The sequence below is a fragment of the Dermacentor silvarum genome, chromosome 1 (genome assembly GCF_013339745.2).
Source record: "Dermacentor silvarum isolate Dsil-2018 chromosome 1, BIME_Dsil_1.4, whole genome shotgun sequence".
Classification (NCBI taxonomy): domain Eukaryota; kingdom Metazoa; phylum Arthropoda; class Arachnida; order Ixodida; family Ixodidae; genus Dermacentor; species Dermacentor silvarum.
This window is the reverse complement of record NC_051154.1, coordinates 102819854-102838055: the sequence shown is the minus strand read 5'-3', so window position 1 is coordinate 102838055 and position 18202 is coordinate 102819854. Positions and strand designations below refer to the sequence as shown.

General features: G+C 45.0%; 1 protein-coding gene across 1 annotated transcript; it reads right to left on the bottom strand.

Moving 5' to 3' along the window:
- Positions 1-1998: 1998 nt before the first annotated feature.
- LOC119434038 (uncharacterized) lies at positions 1999-8236 on the bottom strand. Its single transcript, XM_049666213.1, has 4 exons — positions 8169-8236; positions 6644-6812; positions 4416-4495; positions 1999-2140 (listed from the first exon to the last, which is right to left on the bottom strand). Exons 1-4 carry the CDS (start codon positions 8234-8236, stop codon positions 2014-2016), a joined length of 444 nt encoding a protein of 147 aa, XP_049522170.1. The 3' UTR covers positions 1999-2013.
- Positions 8237-18202: the final 9966 nt, after the last annotated feature.

Genomic DNA, 18202 nt, shown 5'->3' with positions numbered 1-18202 from the left:
CCATGAGTCAATTCGGGCGGCAGCATAAAAGATATATGTATATGTATGAGTATACTGCTCGCGCTCACTATGCCCCTCACACGGCCATGGCCGAAATTTTTTGTCACATATTGCACAACTATAGCTTTGAAAGAGGTGCCTGACTATCTTCACCAGCATAGCCCTATCTTTACGTCCTTAAAGCACTTTTACTTCGTCATTTTTGGCTAATCACTTATGTTGTCACAAAGTTAACGAAAAACTGGTTTTGAAGCTGCAATGAATTCGCTACGCGTTTACTTCGGTGGCAAGGCAGATAATGATACAACTCATGTGAGGTGTTGAAATGAAGCAAAAATGAAGACGTCGCTCTCAATAAAACAAATATTTCACAAAGTTTTCATTCAGGAACGTCCGTGCTGACGAATTGCGTACCTTTCCGAACCTGATGTGGCTGTACTTGTGAAAGCAAAACGCCGCGAGGACTCCAGCCACGAAGGATGTCAAATGGCCGGTCGGCCACAGGTACATTGCTCCATGTCCTTTGAAAAAGAAGCTGCGGAAAAGTAAACAGGACCATTAGTCGAACAGGGAGCACATAAGCAGGCGTGACGAGCCTCCTTAATGCGCTAACAGATGCAGACAGACTTTCCCGAGTAGGATCACTATGAGCATTTGGTGCCTTCAGTCATATGCTTTCAGCAAGAGCATGACGAGGTGACAACTACAGACATTTTTTATATGATAAAAACTGGGTAACACTGATTGCTCTATCATTAACGGTAATTATATCCAAAGCAAGGTCGCAGGTACATACAAACGACGTGCAGAACCGTACAACCCTTCCATCCAAAATCTTATTTGTATTCAAGCGATTGAAGTAGGTTAAATCGGAAATGGAGGCATGTTATCTTTGATCAAATTAATATTTAGGCATCATATCTGCTACTTTTTTTTTATTCGAAGTATTCTTTTTCTATATCAGCCACTTTGCGCCTGTGGCCTCCGGGCTCGTCTGGACCCTCTTCAATTAAAAAAAAAATGTTTCCGCCATATGCATGGAGCGAGTGAATAGCAACCTTATTGGGGGGGGGGGGGGGGCGCTCTCGTTCTCTTGTGGAAACTAGCGCTTTGAGACGATTGGCGCGCGCATCACGTCACGCAGCAAATATTTGCTGATGAAATCGGGAGTGCCGGCTGTTTTCCCCATTCTTCCTTAGTGGTAGCTAGGGCTTCGAGACGCTATGTGACATATTGCTGCGCTTTTGTGGGATCGGCCCAGTTTACACAGTGCACTACTTTCTTGATCGGCCCAAGTTGCAACAGAACAGGCTGTAACTTTTCTTAATCAGATTACAACAAATCAGTCGTCATGCCACCGTCGTCGTGCAGTCGCCTTGCCATTGTCGTTACACACGTGCTCGCGTCGTACACACAATGTCTTGTCTTACACGGACACGTCGCGGCATCTAGTAACACCTAATCCTTTCCATAACAATTACACCCCCAGTGCGTGGGATCTGCGTAGTTTTTATTTCAATAAAAGTAGCATAACTGTTAATATATATATTCCAGCCGCATATTCATGAAAATTTACTCCTAGGAGTGCGTGTGACAATGTACACTCGCGTCAGAGTGCGGGCCATTTGTACAGTTTAGTCTTTGTAAGAAGTTTAGAAGGAATTGCTCGCGTGAGCGGCGTGACTGAACACGCTGTCGGACCTTGTGCAGGCCTCTCTGTAGAACAAGCGCTCCATATAAAGGCGCAGGGCTTGGGAGGGACATAGATCACAGCTTCTCACTCTTCCGAGCTTTGGAGTGCCGCAGGAACGTTACAGCAGGGCTTGGTTGCAAATTTGGTCACTGTAAGAGTGGCTTCTGCTATTGTATGACCACACAAGGACACTGTTCTCGCGGAGCTGAACACCGAATATAATGAGTACATAGGAGGAGGCGGCGAAGGACAGTGCGGGACCTGAGGGCGAAGGCCCATTAGGTTGGGTTGCGCGCGCCCGTACAAGCAGGCCGTGAAACTCACTCGAGATCGCTGATGTACGTGTAAGGCAGGGGCTCGAAAGCGTTGACGTAGTGCTGGACGCCCACAGCGGCGCAGGCACCCAATGCGACGGCCACCAGGCAGATTACGCCCGCCATGGGTTTCCTGCAATTGGCGCGAACGAGAAAAAAATGCCCACTTGCTGGAAAAAAAAAATTCAAACCAGCTAGGTTTCCCTTTTTTTTAGATTTTTGTTAGGCTGGGCACATCATCAGTAATGACAGAGTTCTGGTAATGCTATTGGGTTAGCTGTTTGAACAAACCCCACGTGTTGCAGTTACTCGTGAAGAGGCAAAGCAGCAGGACTGGTTGCTTGCTCACACTGTCATACGGCTGTTATAAACCCAGCAGCAATTGCGACGGCTGTTTTCCCTTTAACTGGCCGTCCCAGACAGTGATCTAAAAAAAACAATGTAAAAAATAACGCCATTGAGTCATTAGTACCTTGCTGCTTTATGGCGCTACGGCCATAAGGCATATTATAATGTGCGCCAGGCAGCATCGTTAAGGGACGCGGTTGCTATACGGAGGCAAGAAAGACCCGCTCTGTTGTCTATGCATGGCCTTGAAATAAAAGCGTTCCCTATGAATTACTCCCAGACAATGTGACCCTTAACAACTTCTTACAAATGAAATCCAAATGGAGTAAAAACTGGGAAATCACCTTTAACGTTATACAAAATCTGATGTCCTGCGTGCGCATATCAAGAAAACAAGTATGAATTTTTATACACTCAAAATACTACACCTCGCATCGCAGTTACAGAACTTAAGTAGCTTAGTATTATTTTGCACGATTTCAGATTGGATTCCCACGTGAACTACGCAACTTCAACTGCATTGTAACGATTGTTTTCCTTAAGGAGAAGCCCATGGCAAGCACCTCGGCAAGCTAAACTCTTAACCTATACGACTTTTGTTATAGTCATGGAATACTCAAATGACGCTTAGGTTCCCTATGCTAACAAGGCAATAAAGATTTAAAGGCGTACCAAGAAAAGAAATGAGGTTCGTTTGTAATAAGTACAGACCTAGAGAATCACCCTCCGAATTATTAATAAAGGCTAAAATGCACACCCTGCCAAATTGCCCATTACCGGCTCGCCAGAAACTGTTTTTGAAGTTAATCCACAATCAAATAAATATAGAAGCGTCAAGGTACATATCATCGTTAGACACAGGTCAAACACGTTGTAAACACTCACTAATGAGAAAGGAATATTGTTTCAACTCAGACCACCTTAAACATTCCTTTCTTGACTCGCAATTACGGGAATTGAATAATCTGCATAACTTATTAACTATAGCAATAAATGTTTAGGTGAGTAGTTTTTCTTTACTTGAAAACCCTCTACACGGTTAGAAACACAATATGATTATTAGCTACCCGCCGTGGTTGCTTAGTGTCTATGGTGTTGAGCTGCAAAGCACGAGGTCGCGGTATCAAATCCCTGCCACGGCGGCCGCATTTCGATGGGGGAGAAATGCGAGAACACCCGTGTTCTTAGATTTAGGTGCACGTTAAAGAACTCCGGGGGGTCCAACCGGAGTCCCCCAATACCTGCCTCATAATCAGATCGTGGTTTTGGCACGTGAAACCCCATAAGCTAGTTATAATTATTCGCTGTTATCTATCAGTTCACTGTGTTAAAGAAATACTACTACTTTTTTTTTGTCCACTCGTGCTACCAGTACTTATCAAATCGGAAGTGTGATAACAGCATTAAAGATGTGGTCTCCAGTGTTTCATTATGCGTTTATCAATTTATTGACTCCCAAGCACTGTCGCGTAAAATATCTTGTCCTATTAACATGTATTCGTTAAAATAGGGCTGTACTTTTGCCCACTTACCCGCCGTGGTGGCTCAGTCAGCTAAGGCGTTGCGCTGCTGAGCACGAGATCGCGGGATCGAATCCCGGCCGCGGCGGCCGCATTTAGATGGAGTCGAAATGCAAAAACGCCCGTGTGCTTGCGTTGTAGTGCACGTTTAAGAACCCCAGGTGGTCAAAATTAATCCGCAGCCCTCCATTACGGGCGTGCTTCATAATCAGAACTGGTTTTGGCACGTAAAACACCAGGAAGAAGAAGACCTTTGCCCACTTGTACTATAACTTGTACTACTCTAGATTGTACTAATTACTGTTTATTGATTCTATTGTATCATGCTCTAAATTATGTGTCCTTCCTGCAAAAATTACTTACAGGATAGGCAGTATATTTAAATCAAACAATTTTTTAAAAATAAATAGGGGACTTCTGAGCTATATTGGTGTTCCTTCAAGAAAGGCGGCACAAAAACGTAAAATGACGAACAGAAGAAACGATTGATTCAAGTAATCGATAAAAAAAATGCTCGAGAACGAAGAATCTTGAACTCACTTGGCTAAAAGGAACACAAACAGGAGAGTTGCCAGGAAAAGCTGGTAATCACAGGCAATGTACCACAACGTGGGTAGGCACTAGAAATAAATAAAAAGGAAAGAAAAAATATTATTTTATGTCGTACGCAAAGGCGATTGTGCGTATAAACTAAGTAAACCACGAGCATGCACGTAGCAATTGAGTAAAACGTGTAATATAAACGAGCAATATTTTCTATATCCAACTTTCAATGTTGCAATTTGGCTTTCGCTGCTAAACGTTCAGGACTCAAGGTACACCCGTGAGCAAAAGTATACGGACCAGGGATTGCGCGATAAAGCAGATTTTTTTCAACTGCCTGCGAATGCAACTTGAAATTGAGGACTGCAGTGCAAACTTGGCATTGCGAACTTTCCAGTGTACTCGTAAATTTAAGTTTATGCATGTTAATTACGAATAAATTCAGTTTTTTCGGCGACCCTGTGGTTCGTATACTTTTGCTCACGGGTGTAGTACATGAATGGGACCTCGGTAAGGATACATTTTGCGATCTCTTCTTTTCACGTTTCCTCACCGGCTCGGACGCGGCAAAGACGCCGTCATCACTGAGGTCAGCCCTTTCTAAGCGCGGAGTTCAGAGCAGCGTCGGAGCCAATGCGATAACGCGAAAAGAATCGATTGCGATAAGAGTCCTTACATAATACGATCTCTGGGACGGCTTACGGAAATAGGAATCAGTACGGCCAACAGCGCAGACGAGGGGACAAGTAGACGACAGATGCGCTGAACAGGACAGCGCATCTGCCTTAATTGCTAGTTCACCTATAACGTCATCTGCGCTGCTGGTCATGTTGAAAGTAAACCAACTCGCCCAGCTTAGAACCATTGTACAGACCCTCACTCATGTTAAAATGCCACAACCTTATTTTTTTTTTCATTTTTTTTCACGCACTAGTATACCTTGCACTCTTCGAACCCACTGGATGTGAAGCAAAATACACGTAAATAAATAAGGAGACATCTACCGTGGACGCCGTAACGGTCTCGCTCGAGGCGGATCATTCAACTTTTGCGAGGATGACGAGGAGCAACCGGCACTCGGCGCTCTCAGCTGGTCGAGCTCCCTATACCAAGCGTGGTTCAAGCACGACGCTGCTTGGCTTCCGTGATCTGACGAGAACCGGCTTATTAAATAGCGTGACATGACCCATGGCGGAGCATATTAGACCTGCGCGCACAAGTCAGCTTTCTTGTTTTGCTGAACACAACGATGTCAGCGAATGAAAAGAGGCGGGCCCACACGTCAGTACTCCGCGCACACACATACCGCATAACGCCATCAAAACAGAGAAGCTACGCGCCCTTTCAGCCACAAATGTGTTTTTTTTCCCTTCTTCGAAGCGTGTATGGCTATTGCTATTAGTGAAAAGCTTGCCAATATATTGATATGATACACATTTCGCGCCTGCGTTATGAAATAAAAGTACATATAAGAGTCTATAAGAAAGGAAACATATCGCGACACAAGGTAAAGAAAAATCCGTCAGCGCAAAGTTAGATTGTAAGAAGGGCACGTGGAAATCGGCAAGCTATACTGCGTGCAAACAAATGAAGTACGTGCAAACATCAGTGCCTTTTATTTGTGCAAGCACAGCCGCCCGGACGCTGGCCGTGCTGCTGCTGGTCCGAACTCTTATACCGTGAGTGGAAGTTTGAAAAAAAAAGAAAGAAAAAAAAAAGAAAATGGGTGGCGACGCCACTTCGAAGGTTCCACAAAAGCTCCTTGTGACGTCATAGATGTGCGCAGCGTTTGCTCTGAAATGGTTAATTGTTTGTCACCAAAGAAAAATCACATTGCATTGCGAACACATCAGATTCCCAGAGTAATAAATTTTAGGAATTTTCTCTGGGTAATAAACGGTCCGAGTAGAATAAAGTTTTTTGAAGTTCGTGACGTCCTACTCCCACACTAACGCAGCGGTTTGTGCGCGAAAATGAAAAAAGTGAAAGCTCGCTCTTTATTTTCTCCGCTAGTAATCAACCACGTCCACCAAATAAAAGCGAATGGAGATTAAAAAGAACACTTAAACATTCTAAGTGTCCAACATTCTAAGTTTCACGAAGTGTCTCTTTATGCAAGGTACACAGGGCACAAGAGTATATCTTTCCCCTTTTGAGTACACTGGCAGTTGTCCCGTGTGCCGAAGCTAAACTTGTGCTGGAGAGTGCAGGCGGGTAACACGTACCACGTCGAGAGGGTTGCGCAGGTTGGACACGTGCACCAGCACGTGCCACCAGTTGCGGCGGCAGACGTCGTTGACGAGGTACTGAACCACGTCGTCCACCAGGGGCCCCGACACCAGCAGAGGGTAGAGGAAGAACACGCCCACCAGGAACGCGCCAGGCACCGTGAGCCTGTACTCGAAAGCGCTCTACTCAGCGTGGAATTCGCCTTTGGCTCTCGAGGCTTGGTACACATAAGCGTCCCCGAAAGTTGTGAGAACATTTGCAGGTCACGAGTTTGCATTAAAAAAGAATTATTCACTACAGTTTGTTCTTCGCTTGTTTTTCATTTATTACCATATTGTTCAAGATTTCACACGAGAACACCACTTTTTGCTATCATTTTACATACCAGGATTCAGCGTTTTCGATTTTTATTTACCCGAAATTTGGGCGTACTTCTGTAGGTGTTTAGTTTCACCGAAAGAAAAATTGGCGTTTTTTTTTTTTTTTCCCTTGAGTATACAGATTCTGGCGAAATTTCATTAGCTTTTTTCGGAGGGTAATTTTTCCCGTCGAGCTTGCTTTTCTTTTTCTTCTGCGATTCACTAATTTGACGCTGGCACGTTTTGCATGACTGTGCAGCAATTAAGAGTCATTGTATTTGACATTAACCCACCGTGGTGGCTTATAGAGGCTAAGGCATCGCGCTACTAAGCCCGAGGGCGCGGGATCGAATCCCGGCTGCGGCGGCCGCATTCCGATGGGGGTGAAACGCAATCACGTCCGTGTACTGCACATTGGGTGCACGTTAAAGAACCCGAGGCGGTCAAAATTAATCTGGAGCCCTCCACTACGGCGTCCCCCATAACCCACTGCGGAGTTTCGGGGACATTAAACACTACAATTTTTCAACCCGCTTGCACCATAAAAATCTACTACTAACCAACTAACACTACAGTATGGACGCAACGTTGCCAACCACATGCTTAGAAGACATAATTCGTTCGAAGAGCTTACCTACCTAATGTATCGCATCACTGCTGTCACCGGAAGGAGAAACCAAATGGACTTCTTCCTTTTGACTTCGCTCAAGATGCCAAAAGCAACCAAGAAGCCACTGAAAAAAGTTAGAAAAAGTGTAAATTTTACGGCATCCGAAAACCTATAGGACACTTTCGCACTCAGTCTGTCTTGCGCTCAACAAATGTTTTGTTGTTGTTGCGTTTGCAGGTTTACATGCGTGGAAAACTTATCTCGCCATACATAGATGGAGAACTTTATATAGCGAAAACTTAGAGATACGTTTGGCGATCGATACTCATGAAACTAGAGATGAATTAGCGATATTACAAATAGCAACATTTCCGCATAGATGGAATAAACGAAGTGTCATTTGAAATCACTTTTTTTTTCTCTCCTCTACATTGATACAAATAGGAAAGAAGGCAGAGCAATTTAACACGCAGCGTAAACACGTATAAGCACAAGTACTGCACTTGGTGCTAAGTGTCACACACAACACAATTTGTTCCACCGCTTTCTCACCTCATGATAAAGAATGTCTCGACGGAGAGCATTCCGTTAATGACGACCGTGAAACCAAATCCATCCATGATGTCTAGCGCTTTCATTCCCCGGACTGCAACAAACAGAAACTATCATTCTGGTTTATATAGAGCTGCCCGCAAAACTCTCGCGCCCCCCGAAAATTATGTGTAAGCCCAGCCTTAGAATCATGCAATGACGCACGTCAGAGCATATCAAAAACAGCTATGCGTTCACAGGACGCACAGGGCGCAAAGCGGCTTGGCAAGTGTCGCTGGAATCGCAAGCGTCATTGTTTGCGGACGCGAGGGAAACAAAGAAGCGAAGAAATGACACCGCTTGGTGCATGGCATGTGTACACTCACACATGACGTGAGGGTCCATGATGGCATAGTTGTGGCACAACGTGACCCAGAGGTACGAGATGACCCGGATTCCGTGCAAGCAGCGCAGCCGATGAGCGTCCGTTTCCTTGCTGGAGAGATCCAGCAGGGTGCTCGTGTTGCTGACGGCCGAGAAGGACAGCAGCAGCTGCAGGCAGAGAGCTGCACGACGCATGATCAGTGCGTAAGTACGCGCTTTGCCCATTAGCCAATGACAGCGCTTACATCACTATGGCCAACGCTCGTGGTTACCGTGTCACCTGCATTCGTTTTCTAAGTGCGGTCTGACCAGTTTCACCTGACAATACAGATAAGCTAAACACCTTCCAATTGCGTTCATAATATGACATAACATAACCTGACATAGCATGGCATAACATAACATTACATAACATGACATTTTTATTGAAACACATTTTTTTTCGTATACATTTTGTAAAGGAATCATGCGGCTTCCCTGTAGAACCTTTATTAATTTCGGTAAACAAGGTTACAGAAAACAGATGGGATTACTCGCATATTACAACTGCCTATTACTGGCCAACTTCTGGCCTATTAGTGGACTAACCAAACATTGAGCCCCACGGATCCCCGTATTCTTCTCGCTCATGAGCTATACGCAAACATTTTCTTGGAGACATACAGAGTAAGATCACAAGGCTGAATGCCGAAAGGGTTCCTGTCGTAAAAGTATACTGGCAGGGATTTATTTATGCATAATAATTATACAAGAAGCATGCAGCAACAGCATTCGGAATGATCAAGAAGCGAGTGCTACGAAGGAACAAACGTAACTTGAGAGCACATGTTCCACCGAAGGATATATAGTCGGTGGACCATTATGCATAGAAGCGCTGATTCGTAGTAGAAAAGGGGAACTTCACTACCAAGGCTACGCGAACAAGACGCTGCGCTATACTCAAATAACGAGAATAAACTATCGAGTAGTGTGAGATTCCCTAACGCTAAACTCAAATGATCAGATGTGTTTCCACTCTGGAAACGCTCAGAACTTAAACAAGCTCACAGTAGCAGCACAGGGGTACTAATCGCAATGTATGCGAGCTTAGGCTGACCTGGTTTCTATTAGAAGCTATTTGCTAATTACAAGTTCGCCGTGCACGGTACATGATTCATTACAGGGCGTCATCGAGTATAAGAAAGTTCCTGAAAACGACCATCAAGGTCATCACGCGCCGGGGATGGCGCCATTTCCTGCCCGCTTCCTAAGCAAAACTTGACTGTATATCCGGTCCTTGCTGAACTTCATCCATAAAACAAGCTTGTTCGGATACGTGTAACGTCCTCTTGAGTATTTTGCCTCATAGCAACCTTTCGAATAAAAAATATATATATACACATAAGCCCACTTTGTCCCAGCCGCACGAAGGCCAGTAGTCGAAGGTGAGCTTTACTCAAACTCCTGGAAACGATGCTCGAAGGACCTCGATAAGAAAAAAAGTATTGGCGCGTTTTTATGCGACCAGCGCGAGGTCGCGGAGGCGAAACGGAAGGTTTTTCATGATTACGAACCCTTTTTTTTTCGGGAGAATAACGTAACTCACGTTTAATACAGCATACGTTTTGCTTTGTTTCATTTAAGATTTGTTTAAGCGTGCTATTTCATAAAAAAAAATCGACGTATATCGGCGATTCTTTCGGCTATAAACACGCGAAAGCAGCAGGCTCTCACATTGGTCACCGCAATCTTCTCGAGAGCAATTTCTTTCGAGAGTGCCTTGTCCTGTCGTCTTTCACGTGTCCGTTGTTTTTGCGCTAAACAAGTAATTATCAATTTCTTTGCGATGCACACAACGTCGTCTCCGTTTGCTACTTGTATTACCTCATGTGTTCCCCGAAATACGTGCAGAGAGGCCACCACTCTCAGTGCCTGCGTGGTGCACAAAAGAGCGCACACAAATTTCCGAGCGTCAAATCCGTGCGGTGGTGCAGTTGGCTGAAAATAAGCAGGTGATTAAAAAAAATTCAGGGCAGTGGCGTAGTAGTTAGCGCGCCCGGCTGTTAGCTGCACGTTGCCGCCGGAGCCTGAGTTCGATCCTGTGGTGGTGAGCAAAGTTTTGTTTTCATTCGCCATAAGACGACGGTAAAGGTGAGGATGAGAACGTGGCCTGACGATTACGACAACGGCGTAACGAGACGGACATAGCAAACCCTGTTCGGAGCTTTGAACTGCTGTCGCAGTAAAATGAAAACCACCTGAAATCCCCCCATACGCCCTGCAACCTTATGTGACTAATCAGACTATAGTCACGTCAATTAGCTGAATATATCGGAAAGCCTAATAATTTCGCTAACGCACATTATGTAACGTCACGTGACATTGAAGGTAACAGGAAACAGTCATTGCTGCCTTAATGTTCAGGTCTATACTGTTTACTAATTCGCTTTCGACGGCCTTGCACGATAGCGGCATGCTTCCTTGCAGCTTGACCTTTTCAAGTGATCTGTTTTTAACGCGATAGCGTTAAGGGCCCCGTGTCGCAGACAATCCGGCGTCGCCAACCGGCGTCGGCGTGCGATGCGGGTGGCGGAGAAGATCATCCCCAACAACTCCGACCGCGCAGGCCCTCCACGTGGTGCAAGGTTTTGGTGAACAAAAATTGAATTTCTCACAGTGATCCAGGCTCTTGATGCAGGCTGAGCCACTACGCTCCGGATGTGGATCCCCGCTGCCCCGACTGCGGCGAGGAAAGATCCACCTTTAATCACATGCTGTGGCAATGTTCAGCATTGCACCACTCGCCTTTCAACAGGCAAGAAGACTGGGAAGAAGCCGTCAAGAGCGACGACCTTCAAGTCCAGCTTCGGGCTGTCCAAAGGGCCTGCGAAAGGGCTGAAGATCACGGTCTTCCGCCCCCGGTGCAGGTGCGGCCCGCGACTACAACAAAGTAGTGCCTTCGGACAAAATAAAGTTTCTTGTCTGTCTGTCTGTCTGTCTGTCTGTCTGTCTGTCTCACAGTGAAATCCGTCAGGAAAATGGTAAAGTATGACTTTACCACTCGGCCTCGGATTCGGCGTCGGATTGTTTATCAATCGGCGTGGATTGTAATTTGAATGTACGAGAAAACCTAATTCAGCTACGAGGAAACTCAAACACAAACCCCTTTTCCAGCATTTCTACCAGACCTACAGCCGCGCGTTGCGATGCGAACGGGTCCCCAAAACGCTATCGCGTTTTACTATTAAAGGCGATGCTTAAGCGTCCTCCAGTTTTTTACTACGAGGTGCACTTTTTGGAAAGACTATTGTCGCTACTGAAGGAAACCATTTTGTCAAGGTGCAACAGATGACAAATACAGCAATGACTGCTGTTTATATTTCAAGGCGAACCAGTGAAATGTTACAAAACCTGTCCAGTTTCAGGTGACCTTTCTCTTACACTTATGTATTAGAGCTATAGACTTCGAATTAAACTGTGACATCAAGGAAACCAAAAATTATGAATCAACGTTATCGAAACAGTTGAGTAACCATTACAAAACATGAGAAGATTTTATTATTTATTCAGTTGTGGAAACAAATAAATTGAGAACATTGAATCAACATTGCACATAAGCTGAGCGACTATCACAAAATGAAAAGAATTGCTAGAGCATCACTTGGAATATTTACTACGGGAGAGGTAAAAGAAGCTGAAAAGAAAAGACAAGGTGAAAAAAAATAGGCGCACCAGAAGTTAAATCAGAATAAAATTCAGTAACGTTCATTTGCATTACCTAATTATGAAAGAGCCAATAGCAAGTCATCAAAACTTCAATGTAAACATCGCCAGATACGAAAAGAAAGTAAGTGGAATTGTGAGCATTGAGCTCACGTTTCTCCAGGTCCTTCTTGGATCCTCGGTGAAGAAATAGCAGCCATAATTCCAAGATTGTTGCTGACAGCAAGAGTAAACCGAGAACGCTCAACATGCATCTGTAAAAGGGAAGCGAGGACAGAAAATTTAGAAAAGTGTCCCCTAAGTCAAAACGCAGTTCCCTTTCGGGCTCTCTGGAGTGCTAGGCTTACATCATTAAAAATGCACATTACTCCTAGCTGTCCAGGGATAAGAGAGAGAGAGAGAGATAAGAGAGATGAGAAAAGCAGGGAGGTTAACCGAAGATAGATATCCAGTTTAAAAGTGATCAAAATGATCACAGAATGATCAGATAAAATGATGAATGGTACGGTAACAGTTACAGGCACAAAAAAAAAAATTAGCACGATGCCGTTCGTAGATCTGATGTCTTCTTTCCACAGATCGCTCTTCCGGCGAACTCGTACTTTAGCGTCGCGAAACAAAGGCCCGCATGTCAAACAAGACACGTCGTGTGCTGCAGTATACGTGATAGCACTGTCCGGCGGCGCGCGGCTTGTGGGTACGGTAAAGAGAAAGCAGCACAGGCTTTTACAAACGCTGCATAAACATAGATATGCGCACGCAGAAGAGTAAGGACTGCCAGCACCAGTACAGCGGCGAGTGAACACAATTTCTCACAAGGGACGTATTGTGTTCACTCTGAATCGTATAACACTTCGTTCACGTTAGCTTGAAGATTCTGGTACGGTTTTCTAGTGCTCTTCCCTCTAGCTTTCTAGCCCCCCTATCTTAACCTGTTCCTTTCGCTTCTCTCCTTGAAAACTTCATGCAATTGCTTGAAACAATGAGACGTACTTACATAATGGACAGCTGCAGGTTAGTGAATCTCACGGCCTTTTCAACAGCGCAGGCACTAACCTTCGTGTTTATCTTCAACGGCTTGGCAACTGCGCATAGAAAACGTAATGCCCTTCACTGCCTTTCTGCTTAGCCAGAATTTAGGTAAGGCCGCGTGCAGCTTGAGAGCAACTGGCGTTTGAGAGTGTGCTTGCTTACATCTGTCCACAATGTACTTGAGGTCTTTGCCAGAACACCGTGATGGCAAGCAGACGCCGAGGCGCATTCCTCCCACCAACCAGTGGCCATAAAACTGTTTCAGGTGAGTCACATTCTGCAAGCGTTTCTGCAAGAAAAACAATAATAAGCAGCGACTTATTAGCGAAGAAAACGAAGGCTTAATTCTCATCCCGATTGCGTGCTCGTAGTGAGGCACTGAAATCGCCAATGTTGTATACTTTCACGGATGTTGGTGTTATGAAGACAATGCCTTCTTAGCTGACTTCACACGGGTTTGGCGTAACTGAGATCTGAGTATCTTATAACTACTTCCAGAAAAAAAAAACGGCCCTTTCACGCATCTAGAACGTCGTAGCGAGTTGCAAGAGGTATCAAAATGTAGGTAGCAATAAGTCAAGAAGCGAGAATTAGTCGCAGAGTAGCTAAAATTAGCGCTACCGGCTTAATAAGCGCCAATATAGTCGAAAACTAACCCTATTGCACTATACCTCTGAAAAGGGTGCACTGCCGTAGATATAGACATGTTGAGGCAAAGCAGCCGTACGGTACACTTTTGGGAAATGGAGCGAGTTGGCTTGTACTAAGCAGGACTCGCGCGAGGAAGCGGTGTCTGGAAGGCTTCGGCGGTGCCCAGAAGAAGAGAGAATTAGTCATAAAGTAGGTAAGGTTAACAGTACGATGTAATTAGCGTCAATATATTCGACAGTGAATCACATTCCACCATAGACTGCACCATCTCCAGCATCGGCGCAATTGGTCTCTTGGTCAAACAGAGTTCGGCTCAACCAAGTGTCGACGCTAAAGAAGACAAGGTCAACATAACTGCGCGTGAAATACGATACGAATAAGATGCGAAATTATTGAATAATGAACATGAAGAAGAGACATAATAGCGAGATGTCATCATCATCATCATCATCATCATCATCATCATCATCATCAGCCGATATTATGTCCACTGCAGGACGAAGGCCTCTCCCTGTGATGTCCAATTTCCCCTGTCTTGCGCTAGATGATTCCAACTTGCGCCTGCAAATTTCCTAATTTCATCACCCGGCCCACCCAGTTCTCCGCCGTCCTCGACTGCGCTTCCCTTCTCTTGGTATCTATTCTGTAACTCTAATGGTCCACCGGTTATCCATCCTGCGCCTGCCCAGCTCCATTTCTTCCGCTTAGTGTCAACTAGAATATCGGCTATCCACGTTTGTTCTCTGATCCACACCGCTCTCTTCCCGTCTCTTAACGTTAGGCCTAACATTTTTCGTTCCATCGCCCTTTGTGCGGTCCTTTGAACCACCACGCACGTCGATCTTGTCTTCGTTAGCGTCGACACTTGGCTGACCCTGTCTTTTTTTGTGTGCAAGAAAAACCCACAAAAGTATTTCAATATGTGCTTTGAAATTTTTTATTCCTTTGATTTTCACAAGTTTCTTTCTTATAATTATTCTGATACATTGTTTGTACTTGGGTTAAGGGAAATGCAGTGCCTGTTTCAGAAGAACTTGAGTTTGGCCTAGTTGGTGTTTACTGCATGCCATGTTGTTCATAATAACGTGTTCTAAATTGTACGTAGTTCCCCCATTCTTTCTTCCTTTTCGGTGCAGTTGCATGTCTACCACGCTGCTAAAGTCTTGTGTAAGACCGCAGTATTTTTAAATGAATGAATGAATGAATGAATGAATGAATGAATGAATGAATGAATGAATGAATGAATGAATAATAAATAAATAAATAAATAAATAAATAAATAAATAAATAAATAAATAAATAAATAAATAATGAACTCGTTTTCTTTTACTTCAAGCACAGCCTGACCCATTAAAAATATTATTACCCAACCATTAAGCAGCCTTTGTCGAGACGTCGCCAAAGTCTGTCGGCGTCACGGTGAGTCGTCCCAACTATTTGGAGTTGGTCTTCGCCAGTGGTATATCGCTTTCAAATAATTTTCTGGTACGTAAATTCAGTGCCTTCGGTGAAAACAATTTATTTTCTATTCAAGAAGTATGTGTACATACCCTACCGTATAACCTTGACATTGTATCCGTTTTAAGAGCCCTCTGTTTTCTGCTTCCATCCGTGCTTTTAGCGAGTTACAGAAATAGCAAACACAAGTGACCCAGGATGTAGCGGAAGCGACTGCTTGCCTGCGCAGACCGTCATCTCGACTGAGATACCTTTGTATGCAGGACGGATATACATATAGTACGCTATAACTAAGGCTTACTAGTGTCCGCTATTGCTAACGCCCCCTTGCCAGTTTCATACAGATACATACCGATTTTTTTTTTCGTAAGCATTACGCATTTTTGTCTGTTTAATCCGTACGCGCGTGTTGCGACGCCTGCAGCTATATAGCAGTATAGCACACCATTCCCACCGGCCTCCATGTGTTTCCCTTATTTTCACGCAATGAAACGCATGGCGGTCGTGTGCCTTACCCTGACGGGCAGGGGGTACTGGTCGAGGGACCGCTGCAGCACCTCCAGCCACCGGTCGTTCAGTTCAGGCTTGACGTACAGCGTGCAGTATTGGCCCCGGAAGGCGGTCGACTCGTCGTCGGCGCCGGGCACCGCGATGGACAGGCATTCGTCGTACGACCCCAAGGCGCCGCTCGAACCTTCCAGCAAACCGGCCGGGGGCCGACCCATGGAGTCCAGAACTGCGATACGCAAATCGTTCGAGAAAGAGTTGGCACGCGTAAAATGGTTGGGCGAACGGAGTCGCGCTCCACTTCGTTTCTCTCTGTGGTTCTTTCTTTCTTTGCTGACGATTTCACAGTTATTCCTTTCAGTGTTGTCGCAAAAGAGCAGGTTTTTTTAGGCATTCACCGCCACTCTGCCCCTCACCGCCATTTCTGCTATTTCAAGCCCATTCGACGCGCTCAGTTTCTTTGGATCATATGCAGCTGAGCATCACTCCTCTCAATTCATTACTCGCACTCTAACGTGCACTATGCAATGCCAATTGTAACATCTATTTATTTAATTAGCGCATATTATCAATGAAAAAAATGGTCACAAAAGCTTTAACGTAATTACTTTTCTAAAAGAGCCCGAATACGAAACGACTACGTGCCAAAATATTCTCGAAGCCTTCAGCGTTGGAGCTTTAATTTCGCTGAAGGCTTGGCCATACGCTTGTGAGAACTGAATTCTACGGAAAAGTAAGAAAATATGTAATTAAACATCTACATAACGTTTAATTCCTTCAACATAGCCATATCTCGTTTTGTTATCGTCTAACCACACGTATAACAGGCGTCAGATGATATCTGTGCATATCTTTATCACCACCTGCCCTCCAGTCAGGGCAACAGCTGCTCTTGCGTGATATCGCAACACCACCTAGATACCACAAGGCCTACACACTCCGATCCATGACGTCATGCTACCTGGCCCGACTGCCACAGAATCTAATGGGGATGCTCCCGCGTAAGCAACTGTGATTTTGACGTCACCGCTTTCGTCACGCCAGCCTTGGCAATGGAAATTTCGGGCCCGGTAGCATGACGTCATAGATCGGAGTGTGTAGGCCTGTGCTATCTAGGTGGTGTTGGATAGCGCCCTTCTCCCGGTACTCGTTCCGATGCCTCCTATTACATGAATACGCGTCAGTGGTGCGATTCAAATACAAAATACAAATGGCAAGCGATTCATATGGCACACTGACTGAGCGCGTACAAAAAAGTTCACGAGTTAATAACATAAACATCGTTTTCCCACCCTGCGTACCAGATATTTTTCAAGTTTGAATAATTATCCTACAATTCCGTCATTTAGCTGCAGACGTAGTCGTACCGACGTCCTCTTTTTATACAAAATTAGACATGGAATGATTACATGTTCGGATCTACTAGCTTCTGTTTCACTGTGAGTTCCACAGAATATTACCAAGAATATGGACCCTTCAAGTTCCTGCTCCTTTCATCAGACAGTCGGCTCTCCATAGAATGCAATTGTTGACGTATTTCACAACGTGTTGTCTTTTTTTCTGTTCCGAGCATCGCACTTTCTTATGAGAAGTCTTTCTAGCAACACTCCTCTCCTTCTCATACTGTAGACCACTTTGTATGCACAAATTGGTACGTGGCACAGGGTATGTTTCCGAATAGACAACTTGGGCCACTTGATATATGCAAATGGGCACGTGGCACTGGGCATGTTTCCGAATGGACGGCTTGGACCACTTTGTATGCACAAATTGGTACGTGGCACAGGGTATGTTTCCGAATAGACAAGTTGGGCCACTTGATATATGCAAATGGGCACGTGGCACTGGGCATGTTTCCGAATGGACGGCTTGGACCACTTTGTATGCACAAATTGGTACGTGGCACAGGGTATGTTTCCGAATAGACAACTTGGGCCACTTGATATATGCAAATTGGTACGTGGCACAGGGTATGTTTCCGAATAGACAAGTTGGGCCACTTGATATATGCAAATGGGCACGTGGCACTGGGCATGTTTCCGAATGGACGGCTTGGACCACTTTGTATGCACAAATTGGTACGTGGCACAGGGTATGTTTCCGAATAGACAACTTGGGCCACTTGATATATGCAAATGGGCACGTGGCACTGGGCATGTTTCCGAATGGACGGCTTGGACCACTTTGTATGCACAAATTGGTACGTGGCACAGGGTATGTTTCCGAATAGACAACTTGGGCCACTTGATATATGCAAATTGGTACGTGGCACAGGGTATGTTTCCGAATAGACAAGTTGGGCCACTTGATATATGCAAATG

Coding starts and splice junctions, on each gene's coding strand:
- LOC119434038 (XM_049666213.1), bottom strand. CDS start 8,236: ATGGATGGATTTGGTTTCACGGTCGTCATTAACGGAATGCTCTCCGTC. Junction 4,496..6,643: donor TGCGCAACCCTCTCGACGTG/GTACGTGTTACC, acceptor ATTTATTTCTAG/TGCCTACCCACGTTGTGGTA. Junction 2,141..4,415: donor TTTGTGTTCCTTTTAGCCAA/GTGAGTTCAAGA, acceptor CGCCAATTGCAG/GAAACCCATGGCGGGCGTAA.